This window comes from Rhipicephalus sanguineus, chromosome 9 (genome assembly GCF_013339695.2).
Source record: "Rhipicephalus sanguineus isolate Rsan-2018 chromosome 9, BIME_Rsan_1.4, whole genome shotgun sequence".
Lineage (NCBI taxonomy): Eukaryota > Metazoa > Arthropoda > Arachnida > Ixodida > Ixodidae > Rhipicephalus > Rhipicephalus sanguineus.
In genome coordinates this window covers 91358929-91382726 of record NC_051184.2, presented here as the reverse complement: position 1 = coordinate 91382726, position 23798 = coordinate 91358929, and the positions used below count along the sequence as shown (strand labels likewise).

General features: G+C 47.0%; 1 protein-coding gene and 1 non-coding gene across 2 annotated transcripts in view; both read left to right on the top strand.

Annotated features, from left to right (window-relative positions):
- Positions 1-860: 860 nt before the first annotated feature.
- Positions 861-23798, top strand: part of LOC119405727 (vasculin-like protein 1) — an 88170-nt gene continuing 65232 nt past the window's right edge. The window contains exons 1-3 of the mRNA XM_049419488.1: positions 861-1071; positions 10086-10824; positions 18946-19053. Coding sequence (XP_049275445.1) covers positions 18979-19053 — 75 coding nt within the window. The 5' untranslated portion in view covers positions 861-1071; positions 10086-10824; positions 18946-18978. The remainder of the gene's footprint in view (positions 1072-10085; positions 10825-18945; positions 19054-23798) is intronic.
- On the top strand, positions 5822-5893 carry Trnam-cau (transfer RNA methionine (anticodon CAU)). Its single transcript has one exon. It is a non-coding gene; the product is annotated as a tRNA-Met (tRNA).

The window sequence follows — 23798 nt, the reverse complement described above, 5'->3', positions numbered from 1 at the left end:
CTGATATGACAACTTGCAATTACTGTCCTATTGAGCTGTAAAGAAGAGGAAGCCAAGTCCTCGGTTTCTTCGGGTCATACTACAGGTGAGGCTCGTGAGCGCATACAGCCGGTTTCTCGAAAGGCCACGTATACTACTGGCGTATGTTAGCGACATGCAGTTGGCCGAACGCCTTTCGCTGCAAGTTTGGTGATAGCGTGTCTATAGTCGGGTAAATATACGCTACCCTAATACGCGAAGATAACAGGACGTTTCTTGCAGATTTCTTACACAACATCTGTTTTCCGTTCTTCCTAGTTGCACAGTTAAGACAATTTGCTCAAATCACGGCAGCGTTAGCTGGCTGTGACGCCGAGACATAGCTGTGGTATCAGAAATGTGTACACGTTAGAATAACAACGGTAGCGGAAGTTGTCAAAGGAAATCGCGCTTTACTTCCCGCTAGCATGCTAACACGTTTCAGCCGATACTTCAAAAATTGCAGTAAGGTAAAGGCGAGTTGAAAACATTGCATACTTGTAAAACCACTGCGAACATGACGGAGACACTGGTCGAGTGCTGTCTAACAACTGTTATTAAACAGCGCTCGTCCCATGCCCTTCTCCTCTAGTGTCCCCGTCGTGTTCGCGTTGGTTTTAGTAGTATTCAAAAATCGGTGCGCTACCGGTTTCAAATAGCCCGCCGCCGCAGACTACGCGCTCCCTGGCGGTGGTCGAGCGAGCAACAACGACGATCCTTCGCATCGAGTAAATTTCTCGCGCTCCAATAAACGGACAAATCGCGTTTAATTCGGCGACGATTTCAAAACGCGGCTCGTTTCCAAGCGGGACCGCGTCGTCTCTCTTCACCGGTCTCGTTTCGCGCGATATCTCGCGCGCGAGGTTTGGTCCTGCGCGAATTGATGTTGGAGCCGCCATGTTTTTCGTGAACACTATTTTCAATCCTCAGCGTGTGTATTTGGCAATGTGGTCCTCGCGTGCGGTGTGTGTGTGTTCGCGCTCGAAATCGGGATGTTATCGCCGACAGTAGTGTGCCTTAGAGCTGCCCGTTCGACTGCGTCGACCAGCCAAGGTGCGTATGCGTCCCCTGTGCGTCTCCGTGGCCCTAAGCACGCCTTAGACGAAAACACAGCCATGCTGTCCTCTCGCGTGTGTTTCTTTACCAGTCGTCTTTCCGGCCCTGTCAACGCGACCGGCTGGCATCGGTGTGATGTGCTCGGAAGGAAAAGAAAGTGAAAAACCGTCGCGTTCCTCTTGACACCGCGAAATCCCCGACTGAGGTGTACGGCGGCTTCTTCGTGGAAGCCACATGATGCAGATGCTAGCTGGCTGCAGTTTTTTTGAGTATCCGTTATTGTTGCTGCTGCTGCCTCGAGCGCTTGGCTTCTCTGTGGAGACTGTTTTGTTTTTGTTTTGCGCTTGTCCGCGACGCGGTGCCCCGGTTCTGATATGGCAGTGCGCCTTTCGGCTGCGAACCCACTTTTTTTTGTTGTGGAAAAAAACAGTGGCTCAACGAACGGAGCCGGCCGCAACGATTTCTTTGTTTTTGTCGTTTTGGGGTTTTTGCTTCAGTCGTTGTAATCGTTATATACCATGTTATATACCCGCATTTGTTAACCCCGTGGCGTAGTCCCTTTTGTTTTTCTATCGGCGGCGTTTTCCCGCCGTCAGCTGCGAGTTGCTTGCTTTGGCTCGCTGCCTTTGTTTCTTTGTTTTTGTTTTGCATTGTCCCGGAGGGGGGGGGGGGGGTCTTGGACTTCCGCGCTAGTTGTGCGCGCCGAAATCGGTTTGGATACAGTTGCCGACACGTCGTCTTCGCTGTCGACTTCGGCGCAGACCCCGCGGCGTCTTCTTTTGTTTTTTTTTTTTCAGTTCAGCCACTTCTCAGATTCCTCCTCCTGCAATCTCTCCCCCCTTTTCCTGCACCTTCCCCTTCTGTCGAAGGCGCGAAAACTGCACGAACGTGCGGATTCATCCGTTCCGTCAATTCGGCATCGATTTCTAACCCGATTCGAATCGGCATCCACGTCACACTGGGCGACTTCTTGGCTGGCGCTGTTGTGGTCCGAATGCGCTGAACCAGCGGTCGCAGAACAGCGTAGGGATGGGAAGGCAGTTTATGCGCCTAGCCTCTACACCCCATCCACCCCCACGCTATTTATCTTTGTTTTGTTCTTTCGGATTCGTTCAAACAGGCCTTACGGCAACGAGAAAATGCTTGCGCGTGTAGTGCTGTTATCGCGATAGGCGACTTGCTTCCGCCGAGTTTCTTTTCGAGACGTGCGATTCAAAGCACGTGTGAGCTTAGTCTACGGAGATTTCGTCGTTTTGCGGTAGGAAATGCGCCACCGAGGATGCGGCAGACGTGGGAAGGCTAGGAGGCGAGGGGGGGAGGAGGTTTCTCGCTCCCTAGCTAGCTTTCGTAAGCGTTTTTTTTTTTTTTTTCGTTTGGTGATAATCCGCGGGCGCCGCTGCATTTGTTTATCTACTTTTTGTTTGAAAGAGACAAGCAGAAGGCTGCGTCTGCAAGGCTGACCACGTAGGACTGCAGAAAAACGCAGAGTGTGAACGAAGTAAAAAAAATAAAAATAAACGTAGGCGGCGCGCGTGCAGTGCTGATTGAAGGGAGGCGAACTTGCGTACCCCAGCGCGAAATTGGGTCTCCCCGGATGATGTTTCGCTTTTCGCGGTGTTTTTTTTTGTTTCTTTCGCGCCTCGCTGCCGGTATCATGGCGTGGGAGATTCGTGCGGCCTGCCCGAATTGAGTACGCGAGACGAAAAAAGGAAGCGCTTCGTCCGTTGATTCGAGTCGTTGCACGTTGACGCTTCGCGTGTGGTTATCCTTTGGCACTGACCGTAACGAAGAGTAGTTAAAGTTGGAGTAGCTGTTTCATGTCAGAATATCCAGGAGAGCTTGCTTAGGCGACCTGCGATGCGGTTACTGCTCATTTCTAGGGTTTCTGGCGAGCAGTAAAACAGGATGGAGTGTCCAACTCGGTGGTACAGTGGTTACTACGGTGCTCGGCTGCAGACCCGGAGGTCGGGGGTTCGATCCCGGCCGCGGCGGTCGCATTTCGATGGCGGCGAAATGATTGAGGTTCGTCGACTGAGCGATGTCATAACACGTTGAATAACATCAGATAGTCGAAATTTCCGGAGCCATACCTCGTAATCATGTCGTGTTTTGTCACGTAAAACTCCAGATAATATTATTATATTGATACAAGTTTAGAGCGCAACAAAAAAGAAACAAAAAGAACACTCACTGCACGAAATAAAACCTGTAGACACTGAACATTTAGTTTCCTTTTTTTGTGTGCCATGTGTTTTTTTTTTCGTTTTTATTGCGCTCTTAAGTCGTATATGCACCTGCTAGGTCCTCGAAAAACTCAACCAACTATGGATTGAACCGCGGTTCCTGCTACAAAAGTTTTCCGAACACCTGAGCATTCTGCATAAAACGCCAACACGTTGCCAGTGTTCTGCACTTTGTCATGTGTGACATCAAAGCAGACAGAGCCATTATATATGATCTGACAAACCGAAGCATACTTGAAGTTGGACCACTCAAGTATGACAAACCAACACGCCTAATCATCAACACTTCTTGACTCCATATTCGGAGGCCACATTGGTATCGAGGGTTCCATTTCCCACTGTCACTGTTCGGTTCATTCATGGAGCACATCTCTGGTCCTGTGTAAGCTGTCACAGTTCGTGACATTCGCTGATGTCAGTTTTTCGTCATGGGACCTTGCTGTTTCGTCAGCTGCGACAACCTCGCGCTCTTCTCTGGTTGGGAACACTGATAGCTCCGTTGTCTCTCTCCGGAACAATCTTCATGTCTTGCGTGCTATGTGGGAACTTGTAGCCTTTCCTGCAATGTATTCACATTGCTCACTGAAGCTCCCTTTGCAGGAAACCTTGCTGTTTCAAGAAATGACTTTGTATGATGGAATAGTGAAGTTTTCAGCTTAATTGGATAATTTTTTTCTCTGTGATTGTTTGGCAAAATTTAATCGCGTGAAGGAGAAAGAAGAGGGCACCATTGCACAGAACCCAAAAGGGCCCGATACATAGTTTGTTGTATCCAAGGCAATCGTTTGTCGGGTACCTATCACCAAAACTGTAATCATATTCGTAGCGCAAAAAACAAGACGCAGACACAAGGAACACATACACAGGACGGGTGCTAGAGTTGATGTCTAGCGCCCGTCCTGTGTATGTGTTCCTTACTTGGGTCTGCGTGTTTTTTTTTGTGCTACGAATATGATTACAAGTGAATCAAACCAACTAGCCCACATCACCGCCTTGACACCAAAACTGTTTGCTGTGTGAGCCCTTTCGCAAAAAGCAGTTGCAGATATGGGGCAACATTTTTAAGTAAATTGATGCTTTCGTTTGTTTTTTGTATGAATGGGGAACCTTAAGCACTGGTCGCACTTAGTTTTACACCTTGAATACTGCGTAAAGTAATTTGCAGCTGTAGACATTTCACAGTGAGCTGTCTGCACCGAGAGATTGATTGCCTTCTGAATTAGAATCAGGCAGGCAGGCATCGGCTGTTGCCAGCTCTTCCAACAGTGTTCCTCTGAATTGATGGGGGATCGCTTAGTGCTGTCTATTTAATGTGGTGAAGAGTAGAAGGAACTGCGTGTGAACGTCATCTGCCTCATTTTCAACTATTTGTCATGCATGTCGTCCACACAGCTAACGCAACAAGTACCAGCACTGGATAGCAGCTTGTCAGCGGTGGCTGCCAGGTTAACACTGCCCGCAGTATCATAAGATGTTGGAATATGATAAATGATAGGATAAACTGCAGTATGACAAAATGTTGAAGTTCAGTATGTATTATTGGCAAAACAACAGAATTAGCACTAGATGGCACTAAAGATAAAGGATTGCACCAAAATGTGCATTGTGTCCTAGCATCATCTGTTTCCATAGCAGTGAATATAGGAAGTCAGATATTGGGTCACTGGGGGTGCACTGCAAGTTATTTACCAACGCTGGAAATCTCAATCTTTCGTTGATTGCGCAGACATGTATCTGAGTGCCGGATGAACTGTTCTTTTCGTGGTACCCATGCACTGAGAATAAGAAGCCTCAGCAACATTGAAAAAATGAAGTTGGCTGTGAAGAGAGGCTGTAACAACCCACTCACGTGTTGCAAAGTCCTACCACTCCTCGGCACAGACCAACGCGAATGCTGTGTGACGAGCTTGCTTGAACATGTCTGCCAACTCTCCCGATTTGCCCTGGAGTGTGCCCAATTTTGAGCACTACTCCCGATTGTGTGGGCACAGCCATAAATCTCCTGGGACCCTACCGAGAAAGTAAATAACAAAAGGCCAGCGGCTCTATAATTTTCTGTCTCTGGTCTATCGCATTCACTTTTGCCCTGGTCTATGCCAGTCACTTTCGCTGTGGTACATTTGTGTCATGTGCAAAAGCGTACCAAGATTGGGAAGGTGTAACTAGCTGTTGTGGGACATCACACATTTTGTCTCTTCATTACATGTGTGCACGCGATGTATAATTACAAGTACCAGTATGATCACTGACATTTAAGAACCTCACTGATAATCATTCAGACTTGTCTGACATTGCTGAAGTCCTGAGAAACAACAATAGAAATCAATATTAATGGGAACTAACAGACAATAATGCCAAGGAAAGTATAGGGGGTGTTATTTGTAGCAGTTACATATATAAAGATAACTTGCCGACGGCAGGGACCGGTGCTGCGATCGGCGCTGACTAACACTCCGAGGTTTAAATGCACATATATACCCCATAAAGTGGACAAGAGGATGACCGCCGCCGTAGCTCAGTGGTAGAGCATCGGACGCATTATTCGAAGGTCGCAGGTTCGGTCCCTGCCGGTGGCAAGTCATCTTTTCGTCCACTTTACTTTCTTCACATTTATATCCTAATTGCTACAAATAACGCCCCCCATACTTTCCTTGGCATTATTGTCTGTTAGTTCTCATTAATATTGTGTCTAACAAAGAAAAAACGAGCCCTTAAAAGTCATCTTCTTCCCTTCAATAATAGAAATCGTGCTGCAGTTTTTTCCCTGGCACTTGCTCACTCTGTGAAGGTTGCCTGTTTATCAGGGGCATCAGCACGTGACCAAACAAGTGTTGCCAGGTGCTATGCTCTGCTAATGTATTACATGTAACCACTCAACACTGCTAGTGTGCGGTGGTTGTGCTGAACACGCTTGGTGCCAAGCCTATTGTGCGTGGCGTGTTTTTATTGCAGACGTTGCGATTTCCAGTTGACTCAAATGCAGTTGCCCACTGTCAGAATGAACAATAGTAATGCCTTCGGACAAAAGCACTTTTGTTCGCCACTGCTCCCTGTACCCTGTGTGTGGGTACGAAGGCAGGAGCTGAGAAAACTGTTGCAGCATTGTCATGTTTTACACAGTGCATCTCTCACTGATTAGTGTGTTGAATTGTGGAGACGACAGGACGTGACATTGGCAAAAAAAGCACACAGAGGCAATCGATAGGTCAAAGTTGCAATGTATGATCGGCATGGTCCATGTACCAGTATCAAAAAGGCGAATACAGCTCTTAATTGCAGAATGTGGTTATTGGACCTCAGCACCGTGGAAGTAAAGAACAGCTGCACCAACATGAAGACTTGAAAAAAGAAGCTATGCGATCTGAGCAAGTTTCAAAGTCTATGATGCTGGCACTCAATTTCACTGCCGTGTAAGCGGCAGTGAACGAGAAAATGTGCCATGTCCCAAATTGAGCAAGACAGCTCAATTTCGAACCAGTTGGGTCTTGACGTCATTGTGTTCTGGGACTGATAACTTGTCAACATTGGACGTGAATGCAACCCTTCAAGCCATTCCGTTGGTTATGCGGTCGTACCAGTTCCACATAAAGGGTAGCAGCTGGCAGCCATTCGGGGCATCCCTCTGTCTCGGTGTCGGCTGAACTATGCACTCAACTGATTACTAAGAGCCAAAGCCCAGTTCTCTCTTAACCCTAACACTAGCCAGGAGACGATGCACCCGCTCACAATTTGAGCTCTGATACCCTAACAATGTGGCGTAGGACAATGAGAGATGTCATGCATTCGCAACCTCCAGAACTTTCCTTTGTTTGATAATTTTTGGAGGAATGGCAGCCGGCGGCACCTGCTGATTTCTGAAGTGCAGGGGGTGGGTAGCCTCCTCGGTTCCCAAGCTGTATGAAAATAGACCCTGTGCAACGACCTTCTGGCCAGTAGTGGCCCATTGCAGGAGTTATTTCTCCAGTGCCTTCCGCAAAGCATTGTTATGGCGTTGGCCTGATGTGGTGCCAGACAAACTTGCCAAGTTCGCCGACATAGTAGCTGACCACTCCCGCTCGCCTATTGTTGTAGCAGTCGCCAGAGAGTTTCAATATCGCCACACTTGCCACGGTAATACGCTTTAATAAGGGAGAAAACACGCAGAAAGAAAATGTGGGTGGCAATGCCACCTTGAAATTCCCGCACCCTAACATCGTGACGTCATAGATTTTGACGGCATCTACTAGGGCAGCTATTTTGTACGCTTTCTGTGACAGAACACGTACACGAGAGGACGAGGGGGAACAAAGAGCCTATACGTGAGCTGAGGGAATGCAGAAATGTTTTCAACGCGTGAATAAATATAGAATTATTATAGCTGAACATCAATATTGAGGGGCATTGTTTTTCAAAGATTGAAATTGAAGAGCGTGATGACTAACAATTTATTTGTTTTAATGTCCCGAGTGAGTGGACGCAATGTGGTGTGGCAGTTTGACAAGTTGTTCGGTGGTGCAGGGCTGGTTTTGATTTTCGCAAACAGTCGGCGCAGTATTGGAGTAAGCCAGATACAAAGCAGGCTAATTCGATTCTCTGGCCCCAGCGCTTACGTTCTAATCCTATCCAAGTCGTCCGGAGACCGTTCTGTATCCGTTCTATCCCACAGAACGGTGCCTCCATCCGTTCTGTGCCTGTTCTTCGGCAAAATACTTGCCAGCATTGCCTTTTCCAGTTGCTGTTCCCATGTCTGACCGTCAAACGAGCCTCAATCAATACCGTGCGGCTCCCTTTTGTCCTCTCGTGGTGTTTTGTTCCGTTCTGTCACAGAACGCGTACAAAATAGCTCCCCTGGTCCTACGTAGTTCTTAATCAGTAAAGGTGACATACATTGTCCTCTGAGGGGGGCCATAGATCTAACATACCAAATTTCAGGAAATTTTAATGAGCGAATGTCGTTAAAATGCCAAAAGTACATTTTGAAATCCATGACATCACACGTGAAGATTTCGGTACGAAATTTAGAAATTAATCTTTGACCTTGATTTTCTACACTAATAATGAACATGTGAGGGTGAAGCTAATGACATTAGAGTTCTCAGAGTACAATTTATCTATCTAAAATGACTCATTGTTTCACTTTGGTGTCCCGTTAACACCTATTCGGAGACTTTGTTGCCGACACTACCCTACTCAGCAGGAATCTGGCCAGAACAGTGTAAGCCAGTGCCCATGGCAGCCACATGTGCTTCGCATGACTTTGTTCTCTTTATTTTCAATACGGCATTCCTTTACTGCAGACAGGCGAGACTTTATCGGCATTGTAATGATTCACCTCTGGGTGGGCACACATTATTGCATGTGTACTGATATTCTCCATGTTGTCAGATCCCTTGAGTTTTTTGTTAGCCAGGATCTCACAACATGTTCACATTTTTTCGCCCAGGACGTCAACTTCTGGTGCGTCTTCACTGTGCTGCTTGAGTGTGCAATGAAAACATTCACATTAAGGCAAGAATGGACAATGCAACATTGCAGTGGATGGCATATATTACTGCTGCACAGCCCATTGTCCAACTCCAAGCTTTAGCGTCTATACTGGTCTCATTGGCATTGTCATCTCTGGTCACAAAGCCTGTCATTTGGACTTCCGCATTGCTACTTTCTTGAAGGGGGTAGTGACTAGAGGTGTGCACGGGCTCCGGGTAGCCCGAAAGCCCGACCCGGCCCGCGGGCCGGGCCGGGCTCGGCCGGGCCGATGCATTTCCACCTCGGGCCCGGGCCGGGCTCGGGCTACTTGGAGTTTTATCGAGCCGGGCTCGGGCCCGGCGCAAAGCCCGACTCAAGCCCGAAATATATAAAATGAGCGGGAATTGTTTTCCAGCACGCATACAGCGCCTTTTCCGCGACTGCCCTTTACCGCTTTTCCTTGCAATTCGCTACTTTAAACAGAAGGGGAGCTCTCCGATTATCTCTCTATGGAATCGTCCGCCTGTCCATCTGAAGTTTTAGTCTTCTGGAAAAACAAGCAGCAGAGATATCCCAAGCTTGCCAGGCTGGCAAAAAAGATATTAGCAATTTCGGCGACGAGTGCAAGCAGCGAACGCAACTTCAGTTCGGCGGGCTACATAAAGCAAAAGCGCCGCACTTCGTTGAAGCCGGAATCGTGGGACTGCTTGCTGTTTTGCACGACAGTTTGTAATCTGTGTAATAGAGACTGTTCGTCGTGTGTCGTTTGGTCATATTCGATATGCTCAATAAAATGCCAAATTACTGGAAAACCATGTTTTGTTTTCGCAGCGGACCTTCAAAAATCAGGGCCGGGCCGGGCCGGGCCGGGCCCGGAATTGTGTTTTCGTTCGTCGGGCCGGGCCGGGCGGACTCACAGCCCTTTGCCGTCGGGCTCGGGCGGGCCTTCGACAAAGTCAGCGGGCCCGGGCCGGGCTCGGGCTCGGAAATACGGCCCGTGCACAGCTCTAGTAGTGACTAGCGGTTCAATGTTGACGACACTGACCACCTTTGAATCACTGCCACCCCATTCTATCTGTTTAGGAAGAAGGTGTTGAGCCTCAGTGTCCTCGTATTCTGGGCTCGTCACATTGAACAACGAGTGTTTTAAATATGTCAGAACAGAAAAGTATAACCGAAACAACTAAATAAGTAATAACCTTTGTAAAGGCATGTGCTCACTATTTCTTGTCCTGTCATAGGTGCATGATGTTCACAAACTGGCCCAATTTCGTACACTCCTGTCCATTCATTGAGTTTCACGTTTTTTTTTTTCCAATGCAGCTGTGTTGAAGTTGCGGGAGCTGTGACTTACTGGGACCCAATCGAGTTCAAGAAGAGATGGAAGAATGCCTGCACACGTGACCTCGATGCACCCAAGCAAGATGCTAAGGTAGCAGCGGAAGCTCGACGGCAGCGTGCTCTCGGCAGAGGCGACGAAGCCCGTGTCGCAAGCTGCAAGTGGTCATCGTCGTTGCCCGCTTTTCTTTCGCACCACGACAAGTTTTCACTGCCTTTCGTCGCTTTTCGTGGCCCCTTCCTGTTGACAATGTCTCATTAGTGCTTTGACATCATGTAGGTGTGCTCGCGAGTTCCCGTAAGTGCGCCGATGCTCCAATCACTTCTGTTGCCAGCAGGCACCACCTCTTGGCATTCCATCGTTGAAAGTGGTAGTGTGTGTTGTGGCCGTGTGCCTTGGTCGTCGTACGTTTGAGCTGTTGTAGGCAGGCCTGCATTGTTCGAGGTGCAATGATGGCGAGACTCGAAACGTGATTCTGTGATGACTGGCCGCGCCTGCAGTTGTGTTCCGTGTGGTGCGAGTGTTGCTGGGATTGTGCGCGCTCTGCTGCTGTCGTGGGAGAAGCGGCCGTTGTTGCTGCCTTGCTTCGTCTGGCTGCCTGCACTGCCTCTGTTCACTGGATACTTTGTAGAGACTGCAAGACTGTGACGGCTGTGCGTCCACTGCAGGGGTGCGTTCGGTGAAGGCTGGGTCTACAACGCCTGAACGTCGTGGATCCCGGAGGTGAGTTGAGTGAGTGCTGTGTTCATTTGTGTTGCAGGTGTAGTCCAGTTTATAGTCTTTTAAAAGGCTGACTAGTAAGAAATTTGTCTCTTGACTAAGTACGTTATGAGTGAGCAGTATATGCCACTGAAGCAATCTTGGCAAAGCTGCAAGGCTGCTAGCGGTATAGTTTTCATGTTGGCAGCCTTCAAAAATCACCTAAGCCAATGACACGTACACCTGGTAGTTGTTGCTATGGTCTAGGTGCAGGCCTCCGAGATGTATCACCAACCCCCGTCTCAGAGGTCATGACTAGGAGCCGCATGTTCCAGGCCATGCTTTCGTTACGTGTCACTTCCGGCAAGCAACAATTGAGGTGTTTTTTTTTTTTTCATTCAGTGTCAATTACTGTAAAGCACCGAGCAAGCAGCCCTACCTGAGCAAGCACTCCCCTCTCTTTTTTGGGAGACTTGAAATGTGCGCCAATGACCGAGCAAGCCCCCCTCCCTTCCCCCCCCCCATTCTCACAGTTTCATTCACTGTTTTTATTTGCCCGACGAGGGTGAATAACAACGATGAATGCATGCATATTCAATAAAGCATTTCATTGAAAGCACGCGCGGCTCTTCTGCCGCCATCTTGAATTTTGATCCGTGACCCAGCAAGGGCCCCCCCCTCCAAGTCTTGTTGGATTATTTTTCACCGCATGGGGGGCGCTTGATCGGGATTTTAGGGTATATCTATGTTTGTGAGCTTTTTTCAATGCTTCTGCTTGTGTTTAAGTTGTAAAATTCTTTATAGGTGCTCTTCTATATCTATGTTATCTGGAACGGCTTTTTATGCCGTTTAAAATTTGCCTGAGGTTTGACTTAATTTTACGTGTACTTTAGAGCAGCTTTCCCCCATCACTGCGAGCGATATTGTCACTCCTGCATCACATTTGCTGTGTGTAGATTATGTGTTACAAGTACACCAAAATTGCATCGACAAATACTTGTACCTAATGCGCCACAAGGCTGCATTTCATGCCCCACGCCTGCACTGAGGTTCGCACGAGTTGCATAATATCCACATCAATGTTGCAGGCTGAACTGTGATGGCTCTGAAACCAAAAGGCTATGTTGCCAAGCCAAGGCAATTTTCAGTTTGTGAGCTACTGCTGGTGGTGCGTGCACATTGGGGTGTAGAAGTGGGGTGGTCAGCTTTACAGTATCATGAAATAAGGTGATGCAGGCAAACACGGATGCAAAAGACAACAAGACAACACAAGCGCCAACTCTTAACTGAAAGGGCGCAATGTGGTGGAAAAGAAGGCAGACACAAATCTCATCTGCGCACATGCAGGTAGGGTAGCGCCACCTGTCGGCCTGGCACACACGGGGTTCTACTTGAAAAATAACATGGCGGCTCCAGTCAAAGCTGGTGCCTTCTGCTAGAATTTATGAAGTTGTCGTCCCGAGCTGTGTCGCCTGTAAGTTCTAAGCTGACGCTTGTTAAGGCGAAAGCCCTTATATGCCACATCAAACTTGAAAAATTGACTGTCGGTGGCGTCGGCGTCAACATGAGTGATGCAAAAAATCATCACGTGATGGCGTCACCATATGACGTCGTCATGACATCACAGATCACCAAAATTTGTGACGTCACATGCGATGTTGTTATGATGACATCATCACATGACAATGTTGCTCAGTTAAAGGTGGGCCAATCACGGAGGCAGTGCGAAGCCGGGTGAAGTGTAGAAGGCTTGCAATGCCTCCGATCCCGGAGACAGCGGGAAACCACATTAGGTGCAGAAATATCTCGTAGGGGGGCAGGGGAGGATCGACTGCGACGAAAAAGAAGAAAAAAGGAAGGCTTTCGCCTTTAAGTCGTCTCAGGTGGATGCACAAGCGACCCTGTGAGCTTTGTTTGCTTTACACTTGCGTTTGTGACTATATTGCCCCGTTTCAAAGATCCACTCTTTAATTCACAGAGAGCAGGCTTAGCAGGCTTGGCTGAACAAACAGCTGATCTCAGTAATGAGGCAAAACATACCTGACACTTTGTCCTCAGTGTGAGGTAACCCAAAGTGATAGCTGAGTCACCGTTGGTTTATTGCTGGTGGGACAGTGAGCAAGTAGCAAGTGCGAGTTCGGGTCGAATTGGGCAGTCACATCTGCATGTACTGCATACAAAAAGTGTATACTCACTCGCAAAGCATTAGCAGGCTACCATTAACAGGCCCACAAGGCACTAGAATGAGAGCGGGGCATCATTGGATGTGTGTCGTTTTAGCCTGTGTCTACACAGGCTAAAAGTCACATGCCCTATTTGATTTTAAATAGACATTACAGCTGAAGTATGAACTTACAAGATAGGAAGCTTGGCAGGTAAAGAGAATAATAGATATAGATTCAGAATGTCTGCTGACCAGGAAAACCGGGAATTCTCAGGGATTTTGGATAGTCTGGAAATACTCAGGGAAATTGTGCTCCCATCAGGGAAGATTTTCAGTAACATTATTGAAAGGCAACAAAAGTCGCGATAATGCTGGCTCGAGATTTTGTGAACGCATTTTTCAAATCGGAACAGCCGCTGCATCTGTGCGGGGAAAGGGCGCACCTTGATGCTTTCCTTGCCTTCGGAGCAGCAGAGTGGGAGAGCATCCAGCTAATGTGTGGCATGCGGGAACCATGAACCACGGCACATCGTATCATCGCGCAGTTTTTTCAGGGTGTTCTGTGACTACGCAGTGTAGTTCTGTATTCTTTGTCGCGCGTGCTGTGCATTAGCGCCCGATATGGTGTTTTTGTTATCGTTACAACTAACAAGCATGATTAGTTGTAAAGGTGGTAGCAGTAGATATAACGAGCTTGAGTTGTCTTGCAAGCCATCCCGATGAGCGAGAAAAAGGATGACAACGCTTGTTGGCGGTTATTGGAGATCTCACTCGCTGTGATCCCCAGCGGCAAAGATGCTATTTAGGAGTCTGTGAAAAATAAATTTCCAGGCTAGAGCGAGCGTAACTAACAGGCGCATTTACAGCAAGTGAAAGCTTTTTGGGGGTTTGCAGCTTGCAATTACCAGGCACACCACTGCTTATATGGATGTTTTGCTACAAAGCCGAATTACAAGCCTTTTCGGAGCCAATGCATAGTGGTGACCGAAATTTGAGACACCAGCACGGGTCCCACTGGCTCGATTTGGCGTGCGATGTCGGAAAACAGAAACGTGGCCGTCATAATCGGATGTGCCGTAATTCAGGCTGTTGCCGCTGCTTTCATGCGATGTTATCCCGCGGCTATTTCGCTTTTTAGGGGTGAAGCACCTTAACTCTGAGGCTTGTCCGTCTGCTGTATGTCCGTCCGTCACGGCACAGCACCGTGTACAATCGAAACTGGAAACATCTGTGAAAAAGATTAACAAAGGGTGAACAAACACAAAATAAAATGATAAAAACATAGTAAAAACACCGACAGGGGTACGTGCATAGACCTTGTCTTTTCCAACTTCAGGCTAGATCTGATCGAAAAATCATTGGCCCTACATTTTGTGAACCACAAAGCAGTAATAATGAAGGGAAAATAGAAACCACAACTCAAAACCACATACCAATTATGACCAATAAACATTGTATATAACTGTACACCACTTTGTCACTCATTTACATGCGTGAATGGGCAAGGTCACGAGTGATTTACGGTTACACCGAACAATCCCAGTGCTTCGCCCACTCATCATCATTCACTTTGTGGAGATGCGACTATTTTTTTTTTTTTTTGCGATAGCAATTATGTTATCAACATTTGTATGTGTTATCTCGATGACATTGTGATCTTTGGGTGCACATTTAGTGAACATAATGAACGAGTTGATGTTGTTCTAGAATGCATTAGAAACTGCTGGCCTGGTTCTTGATGCGAAGAAGTGTCGTTTCGGTGAGCAACAAACCTTGTTGCTTGGCCACCTCGTCAACAAAGATGGCATCAGGCCTTACCCAAACAAGACAACGGACCTGTGAAAGCTGTTTAAACCACCTCGCTCACCGAAGGAGCTTCGTAGCTTCATAGGCCTGTGCTCGTATTTTCGCCGATTTATTCCTGCATTTGCTGACGTTGCCTTCCCCTTGACCAGCCTGCTTTGTCAAGGGGCTAGTTTTGAATGGACACATGACTGTGAGACTTCCTTCAACCAACTGAAGTTACTCACGTCGCAGCCTATTCTCCGGCACTTTGATCCTTCTTGCGGTGACTAAGTTCACACTGACACCAGCGGAATTGGCATAGGTGCACTTCTAGTACAGCGCTGCAATGAAAAGGAACACGTCATTGCATATGCCAGTAGAACTTTAAGTAAGCCGGAACGCAATTACACAGTGACTGAGCAGGAATGTCTGGCACTCGTCTTCGCTGTACAGCGATTCCGCTCTTACCTGTACGGTCGTCCCTTCCAAGTGGTCACGGATCATCATTCCTTGTGCTGTCTTGTAAGCCCTCGCGATCCATCCGGCCGTCTTGAATGCTGGGCCCTACGCATGCAAGAGTACGACATTACAGTATTGTACAAGAGCGGCAGGAAACATGCTGACGCTGATTGTCTTTCGCGGATGCCGCTTGATACGACAGTTTGCGATGCCGACAATTTCGATCACGTCATTGCGTCAGTGACACCAATGTTCCCGGACAAGGCCACCTTTGAAATTGAGCAGCAGAAGGATGTCAGTTTGGAGCCGTTATTTGCTGACGCACGAGCATCGACTTGGAAGGCCTCTTTTGCGTTCATGAAGGACTGTTTTACGAATACCTTCTCGGCCATGGGTTCCCGCTTCCTGCTGGTGGTTCCAGACAAGCTACATTCCTCTGTACTGCGTGCCATGCACGACGACGCAACTTCGGGTCACCTGGGAATGACCTGCGAACACTCCATCGTACACAGGAGCGCTTTGACTGTCCACGCATGCGCCAGTCAGTTGAGCAGCACGTGGCCGGTTGTACCCAATGCCAGGCGCACAAATCAGTCACGACAGCTCCAGCCAGACTCCTACAGCCTGTGACGCCTCCCAGTGCTCCATTTGAGCAAGTTGGCATTGACCTCGTGGGCCCTTTTCCGCGCTCGTCGAAAGGCAACAGATAGATTGTAGCGCGCCGATTATCTTACCCACTACTGTGAGGCTGCCGCCCTGCCATCTGCGACTGCTGGCCAAGTCTCCTCCTTCTTTCTGCACTCGATTATGTTGCGCCACGGACCTCCTCGCATCATAATATGTGACCACGGACGTCAGTTTACGGCAGACATTGTCGAGGAACTCCTCCGTATGTCTGGCTCAGAGCTTCGACATTCGATGCCGTACCATCCACAGGCGAATGGCCTTACCGAACGAACCAACCGGACACTGGTGAATATGTTGTCAATGTACATGGCGTCCAACCATAAGAACTGGGACGTCTTACTGTTCATCACATATGCCTTCAATACTGCCCAAAACGAGACCACCAGCCACAGCTCTTTCTTTCTTCTTTACGTTCGACCCCCTCGTTATACCCTCGATACTATCTTTTCGTTCTCTGATAATGATGATTGTTCTTTAGCCGAAACTCTCTGTCTCACTGAAAAAGCTCGCCGTCTTGCCCACCTGCGTACCATAGCATCACAAGACCAATCAAAGCTCCGCTACGACAGCAAACACCGGCACGTCACTTATGAACCAGGAGAGCTTGAGCTGGTATGGAAGCCTTTGCGCAAGTGTGGCTTGTGCCAAAAACTCCTCGCCAACTACACCGGCCCATTCGTTGTCCTTGAGCGCCTCAGTGCAGTGGACTATAGAATAGCACGACTGACAGCTAGTGGGAGACGATCTACAGAGACCGAGGCCACCCATGTGGCTCGCCTGAAACCTTTTAGTCGGTGGGACGATGCCTAAAACACGCGGTGTGCTTTGTCTGCGAAGGGGAAAATATTACGCCGTGTATGTGCCGGACTGAGAAGAGGAAGAAGTGTGTGGAGGTTGAAAGAAGATCTCTCGGCAGCTTTGTCCTTTGCGGTCTTGCCATCCAAGCCTTCTGTCAACGGACTCCAAACCCTTACTGTCGACATAACAATATAGACACTCCAGGCAAATTTTTCGCCTTCGCCAGGATCTTCCATATGAAGTCCAAATCGCGATTACATCACTCCGCGTGTCGTGTACTCTTATGTGCGAGTGAAAGTGCGCGAGCACTGCTGACGAACGGAGCTCAAGCAGAGATGAAACGAGCCGACCGTCTCCTTCACGCGATGGGCACATGGAGATAGGAGCCAGAGGGTTGGGGAGGGGTGGGGGGGGCCTGTGTGAGTCTGACAGGAACTCCGTACTTTGTACCACCGGTTGTGGTTGCTTGTACCACGGTATCTTTAGAGGGGATCAGCAGATGGCTCATACCTTTGTACGTGTTGTGCTCTAATTGCAAAACTTGCATTGAAGCCATAGCAGTGGCGGTTCCAGAGGGTAGGGGGGCGGTAGGGCCGTTCGTCTTTGCACATGACACTCTGGCAGGGCATCTAGGTAATTGGGATTGCTGCACCTCAGGCTCAACAAAATTGATTTTTTTCAAATGCTTTTTCAGGTTGCCGTATTAGTCAAGTTTTCTTGTGACATCTTCAGTGTAACACGAATCCTTTGGTAACTATGCCCTGCATAAAAGGTCGAATTTCAGTTTAAAGAAGTAAGTTGCCGCGTTTACCAACTTCGCTATATTTAGGTTTAACTGTACTCTGTATTATTGAAATGTGATTAAGTTATTTTTTAATGTGCATCTTAGAGGGGGACATCATCCAGCGACATGTTGTCTACCCATCTTGACATCAAACAAAGTTCTGTTTCACTCGGGGAATTTTAGCAAAAGCACTCAGGGGAGAACCTGGAAAACTCAGGGAATTTAGAAATGTCAACTTGGTAGACACCCTGAGATTTAAAATATGCTATTTTCTGAAAATAGATTTTTAAATGTTTTTTGTTGATTGTTGGCGATCAGCTGTTTCTGATATGGCAATCTGATCTTTTATTGAGGTGACTGGTCATTTCACTGTTGCCTGTATATGAACGCATGACTGGCGTTGTAGCCTGTAACAACTGAAATGTCGTGCTGCTAAGCATGTGTATTGAGGTCCTTGCATTGAGGAAGGACACAGTTAGGAAGGAACATTGCCCAGTGTGATAGAAAGAAGAGCAGTACGCCAGGCATGTGCACGCCAAGCTCTGCTTCTTTTTAGAATGAATACTTACCAGCTAGCTCAGCTCTCTGTTATTCTAAGCTTTGCTTGCTCCCACTTTCCTAGTAGGGCAAGGGATCCTGAATATTTGTTTAACATTGATTGTACAAGTGCACTTAATCGCCATTTTCATCTTCCTTCTTGCACTCGATGAATTTCTACAAGATGTATATCATAGCCAACTTGTCCATTTTACTGCTCCTCCTAATGCCCGTTCATGTAAAACCCTTACCATAATGTGGTACTGGTCCATTTAATGGGCAAAAACAGTGCGCAGACGAACGGGACGAAGAAAAGGTAACACAGAACAAGCGCTGTTCTCAACTGTGATTTATTAGAAAATTCGGATTATTTATGCACACACGATAAGCCTAATGAACATGTGCAGAGGAGCTGGCAAGGGACCATAACTATGCATATAGAAAAAGCTTTTTAACCGTGAATGAGACTGTGCAGGCGTGACAAAAGATCAAGTCATACAAACATACCACTGATTAGGCTTACTTCTTTTTCATGCAAAGGAACCGATGTTTGGCTCACGCAGGACTCTTCTTTTTTAATATAGAAGGCTTCCACGAGTTCCCGTGTCGTGTGATCACTGTGTCTAAAGAGCACTGTCGTATCACTGAACAAAGGCTTGCACCCACACGGGTGGCAGTGTGAAGGCAGGTTGGCATACATGCAGGTCTTGAAGGTTCCAGAATGTTCTTTTAGCCGGACATACAGGCAGCGCCCCGTTTGCCCGATGTACACTTTTTTACAGGATAAGGGTATTTTGTACACTACCCCTTGTGCACAGTGGTAGTGTACTCCGTCTGCGCGCAGTTTTTGCCCATTATGTATCACCAACTAGCCCAACTTTCAGTCTTGCTAGTCCATTTAACCTGACCTCCCTGGGGCTTTTATTTGCAGGCCTGTCATGGTCTCTGGAAGGGGGTGCATCTAATGGCGAACCACCAGCAACAGCCAGCGCATGACTTTGCACCTTCCTGGCTCAAGATACCCACCTATGACACTGCGGTGAGTGGGGCAGCTTCTGTATTATGCCTCCAAGCTGCCAAGCTTGAACATTTCTCGACAAAGTGCGGAATCGTCACATTGCTCCACGGTGGTTTTCATAACGACAGCAGTCATTCTATTTGCTCCGTTGTTCGTTGTAGCTTTTTAAAGTTAAAGTAAGTAGCATTATTTGGCTCTTTTGCCTGTTTTTGGGGCAGTTACCGCTGATACAAAGATGCTGATAAAAAGTATGTGACAGTGTCTTCTTGCGCTGTACTACGTTTCATACATCAGGTGCATGCAACGCTGTGGAAGCTATGCAGGAAGTTCGGTCAGCAAGATGTGCAAGTCCGCGTGCCTTACACTTGTATTTCGTCATTGTAAACGTGGCCTCTGCGATTGGCTCCGGCTGCGCGCTACCGGAAACAATCACGGAGGCCAGGATGCCAGAAACAAAGAGACGTCGAGCGATCCAGAACAACCTGTTAACAACCGCGTAAAAAACAAGGTTTGTTGATTTGTAAGGCACAAAGCACCTTTATTTATTAGTCAATCTAAAAACTAAAAAAAGTCTCACTACACATGGCAAAATCATTGCAATCTTGGTGCAAGCAATCTTACTCTAATCAAGCGTAAATACCGCGTTTTATAGTTGCACACTACACGTTGAATATTAAAGTTGTTATTAAAAATGCCCAGCAAATAATATTTATACATGTCGCCCACGGCCAGGAGCCAGCTCTCGTTCTTAGGTTGAGATCTCTGGTCTTTCGGAACAGACATTGACATAATTTTTGCTACTTCGAAGGCAGAGAATTTACGCTCATGATGCAAGCACGTAATCACTGATTTTGATCGTTTACTCTAGCTAAATGATCGGTATATCTGAAGCGAACAATTACTTCGAGTTTTTATGGGCACAAAATAGAAATGGGTTGAAAATTGCGTGAGAGTTTTGGTGACTGATGAAAAATATTTAGTATCATCGAAGTTGCGGCACTTACACTAATAAAATGCAGAAAAAAAAAACGAACAATTGTGATACGATGGCCAGAAAACCGGCCGATGATGGCCGGTCTTAGGTGTGAACTGGCAACCGGCCCACTGTCTAAAAAAAAAAAAAAAAACCCGGCCGGGCTGGTTTAAAACCAGGCAGGTGGCAACCCTAGTGGCATGAATTAATGACAGTTGCAGTAATGTAACTTTAGAATGGCCATGAAATGGTTGGCATTGTCAACACTACACAAACACAAACTTGGCAAAAGAACAAAGGCAGGAAGAGAAAACCTGTACAATAAATGGAATTGTGAGCCTTGGCAACTCATTCAAAAGAAAGTAACAGCAGCTGCTTATCCTAAAAGGTCTAGGGATGTATGAATAGTAATATTTAATGCAAAATGAATGGTTCTGAAAACTAGTCAAACCGAATATTGAATGCCCATAATAGGTTTTGAATAATGAGCAGCTGTTCTGACCATTTATATAGAATGATCTTAGCATACACACAACATTAGCAGTTTTGGTCGCAATAAAAGCACGAACTAAAGCATTAGAAGCGAACAAGCAGCCTATTTGCATGCTGGGGCTTGACCAGCGTGTGCACGTGAGACTAGATGAGCCTTACGGAGCGAAGCCTGGTTTCCTGAGCAACGTAGCATGCTCCACCACGTATGTTTTATGTATACAAAATTAGCTGTGAAGTTTGCATGGAGGCTGCCTTGTTAAAGGGACACTAAAGAGAAACAATGAATTGATTTAGATTGATAAAGTGTGCTCGGAAAACTCTTGTGTATTTCACCACCATAGGTTTATTATTAGAGGAGAAAACCTAGTTCAAAGTTTCATTTTTAAATTTCACGCCGAACTTTGTAATTCGTGACGTAAAAGATTTCAAAGAGCATTTAACGTATTTTGGCGCCACTGGCTCGACGAAATTTCCACAGACTCGTTATGTCAAGTCTCTGGCCCCCTCAGAGGACAATGTACTTCGATTTAACCGATTAGGAACTACGTAGGCCCAAGCAGGCGCCGTCAAAAATATGTGATGTCACGGCAAATGGTGCGGGAATTCCAAGGTGGCGTTGCCACCTGTATTTTCTTTTTGTGCGTTTTCTCGCTTATTAAGCGTCTTCTCGCAGCAAGCATGGTGTTTTTGGTATCGTAAAAGAGTACTTTACTAATACGAGATAAATCGTTTTGCTCTTTAGTGTCTCTTTAAAGAGAGGCTTACTTAAAATATCGTTTATTTATTCACTTTCATACTTTTGGGGCTCGAAGGCATTAAAGAGAGGGGCAGAGGCAGTTGGTGGCTGCATCTTTTGATTTATTAGCGACAAGATTGCATAAAAAAGCACATCGCTGCTCATTCCATGCATATGTGTGCCTGTCTAGCTATCGCAACAATTTGGAGTTATGCGTCGAAACGCACGAGGAGATCTGGAAGGCTAACATTAACAGCATCAGGTGAGTTGCACGACCACCCATCGCCTGTATCAGCCAGAAGAGCAGTCGCAAGGTTTTCGACAGAAAAAAATACAAAGTTCAATGATGCTCCATTTCGCTCCACGCTCCAATGCTGCTCCGTTTCTTCAGAGATTTTACTCCTCAAAGAGGCGCCAAAGCGCAGGAATGCAGCTAAATGCGCCGCGACGTATCCTATGTGAATAAGCCCGTAATTCCAATCGGTCTGCAAAAACTTGAGTGCATCAGGCTTCCTCAAACACTGAGTCTGCCATGCACACGAAAAAATTCGCTAACGTGTCACGAGAAACAGAAGGGAACAATCAGCTCCCACGTGCACGCACGACCAGCGCGGCAACTACAACTACAGATCTCGGAGGCTTTGTATCTCAGCTTACCATAAATTACTTCGCGGGGCGCCGTCAGGTGGCGACACAGTAGTACGCTGTGCTCTGGCACCGCAGGCTGTCATCGCAAAAAGAGCCACGTTCCCGGCGCCAGACGGCACACTACCCCATTCTAGTACACCATATTACAAGACTGAATAAATGCAATCAGTGCATTCCAGTCTGATTCATGGAAAAATTGAAGGGACACTTTGTAAGTTCCAAAGTGTGTTCGGTGAAAGCCTGTGGCTATTTGACAGACTATGCCATGGTATCGGGGGAATCCACATTCTTGGGACGCTTCTCCGAACCACTTGCCGTGGTATCATCACCGGGCCGCTTGGGAGCCATCCGACTAACTCGACTTCTGCAACGAGACGTCTGACAAAGGAGCATGGCCGCACGCGTCATCCATCACATGATTGCTGAGGGAGTGTAAGGGGGAGAGGCCACAGCTGTGGTGGCGCAACTGCTGCTCTGCGCCACTGTGCCATCACATGATTGCTGCGAGAGTGTGAGGGGGAGAGGCCACAGCTGGCACCGTTCCTGGGCACAGACAGATAGACGGATGCCACGACTATGAGACATTAAAGGCTTTCGCCTTAAAAGAAGAACTTCTTGATGTTGAGAACGACGCAAGTTCCGTTTTAGCTGGGCTGTGCTCCGCTAAAGTTCCTAGCTCTGCTGCACCACAGCGCCGTCTTTTGGGCAGTGCGAACGTGGCAAATGCTATGCCAGAAGGCTGCTCTTGGAGGCGGGCTGTTTGAATTGCGCTAACGCTGTGCATGATTTATGGGATTTACGTGATTTACCAATAAAACGTGATTTTCTTTCAAACTAAGCATTTCCGGGGAACGAAACAAGCACTACGAGGTTTCTAGAATGCTATTTCAACAATCCATGTTGATGTATTTATTAATAACGTTTTTTTAATAGTGATAGCAGGTGGCATGTTCCTCAATTTATTATTGTGCTTAAATGATTAACTATAAGGTTACTGCATAGAGCTCTGTGCACTGTCTGTAAGCTAAATGAGTGATTACATGAGTCAGTGCAGAATAATTGTTATAAAATGCGCAAAGTTGCAATGAAGCTACAGTTGTTCTGGACTCTATACAACAAGTGTCACCTGTTGCACTTAACAGCAATGAAAAGGCAGCTTTTCACTGGGGAAGATGGTCAGTACTGTATATTTTGTATTTCGCTCTTCTTTCGTACGTACTGTAAATCGATCATGACATCAGTAATCCGCATATACAGCCTCACTATGGAACTGAGATTCTAATGTACGTGGCAAGATACTCTGACTAGCTTTCACAGTTGTGCCGATAGTGGCCATTTCTTAGAGGCTAAAGAAGGGCCTCCAAGACATGCGAGGGTACGTGTGCAGTGTGGAGTGCCATTTTCGTCACAACCGTGCATCCAGGGATGTTATGTTTTAATTAACAGTGGAGACTGCATCAGTCCTTGTGCTGTGGGCAAGAAAAATGCTGTGCAGTTCGCCAGTAATACAAAAGGACTTGGTACGAGCACATACAATGTGCCGGTTTGTATCTCTAGTGATCAACAACTGGACGCAGGGCTGTTGTGCAAGTCTGGTTTGCTGTGTTACCACGCAGGCTGTGGAGTCAACTTAAACACGTCTCAGCATCTGTTACACTTGCACTAAGATGCATGGATGAAGCAACGACTTAGTCGTGCTAATTACATGGCCTGACCACAGAATTCCATTGGCGATTGGCTAAAAGAAAATCTTGCGGTGGGTTACTCACTTACCAAATTGTGCTGTTTTCGTTTACCAGATGCATAGCACCATGATAAGACACCTGTTACAGTGACATTGAAGGGGAATATGAAGTTCAGCCGTATTATGTTTTTTTGATAACAAAATGGCTGTGTTTATTTTAAGATATGATGAGA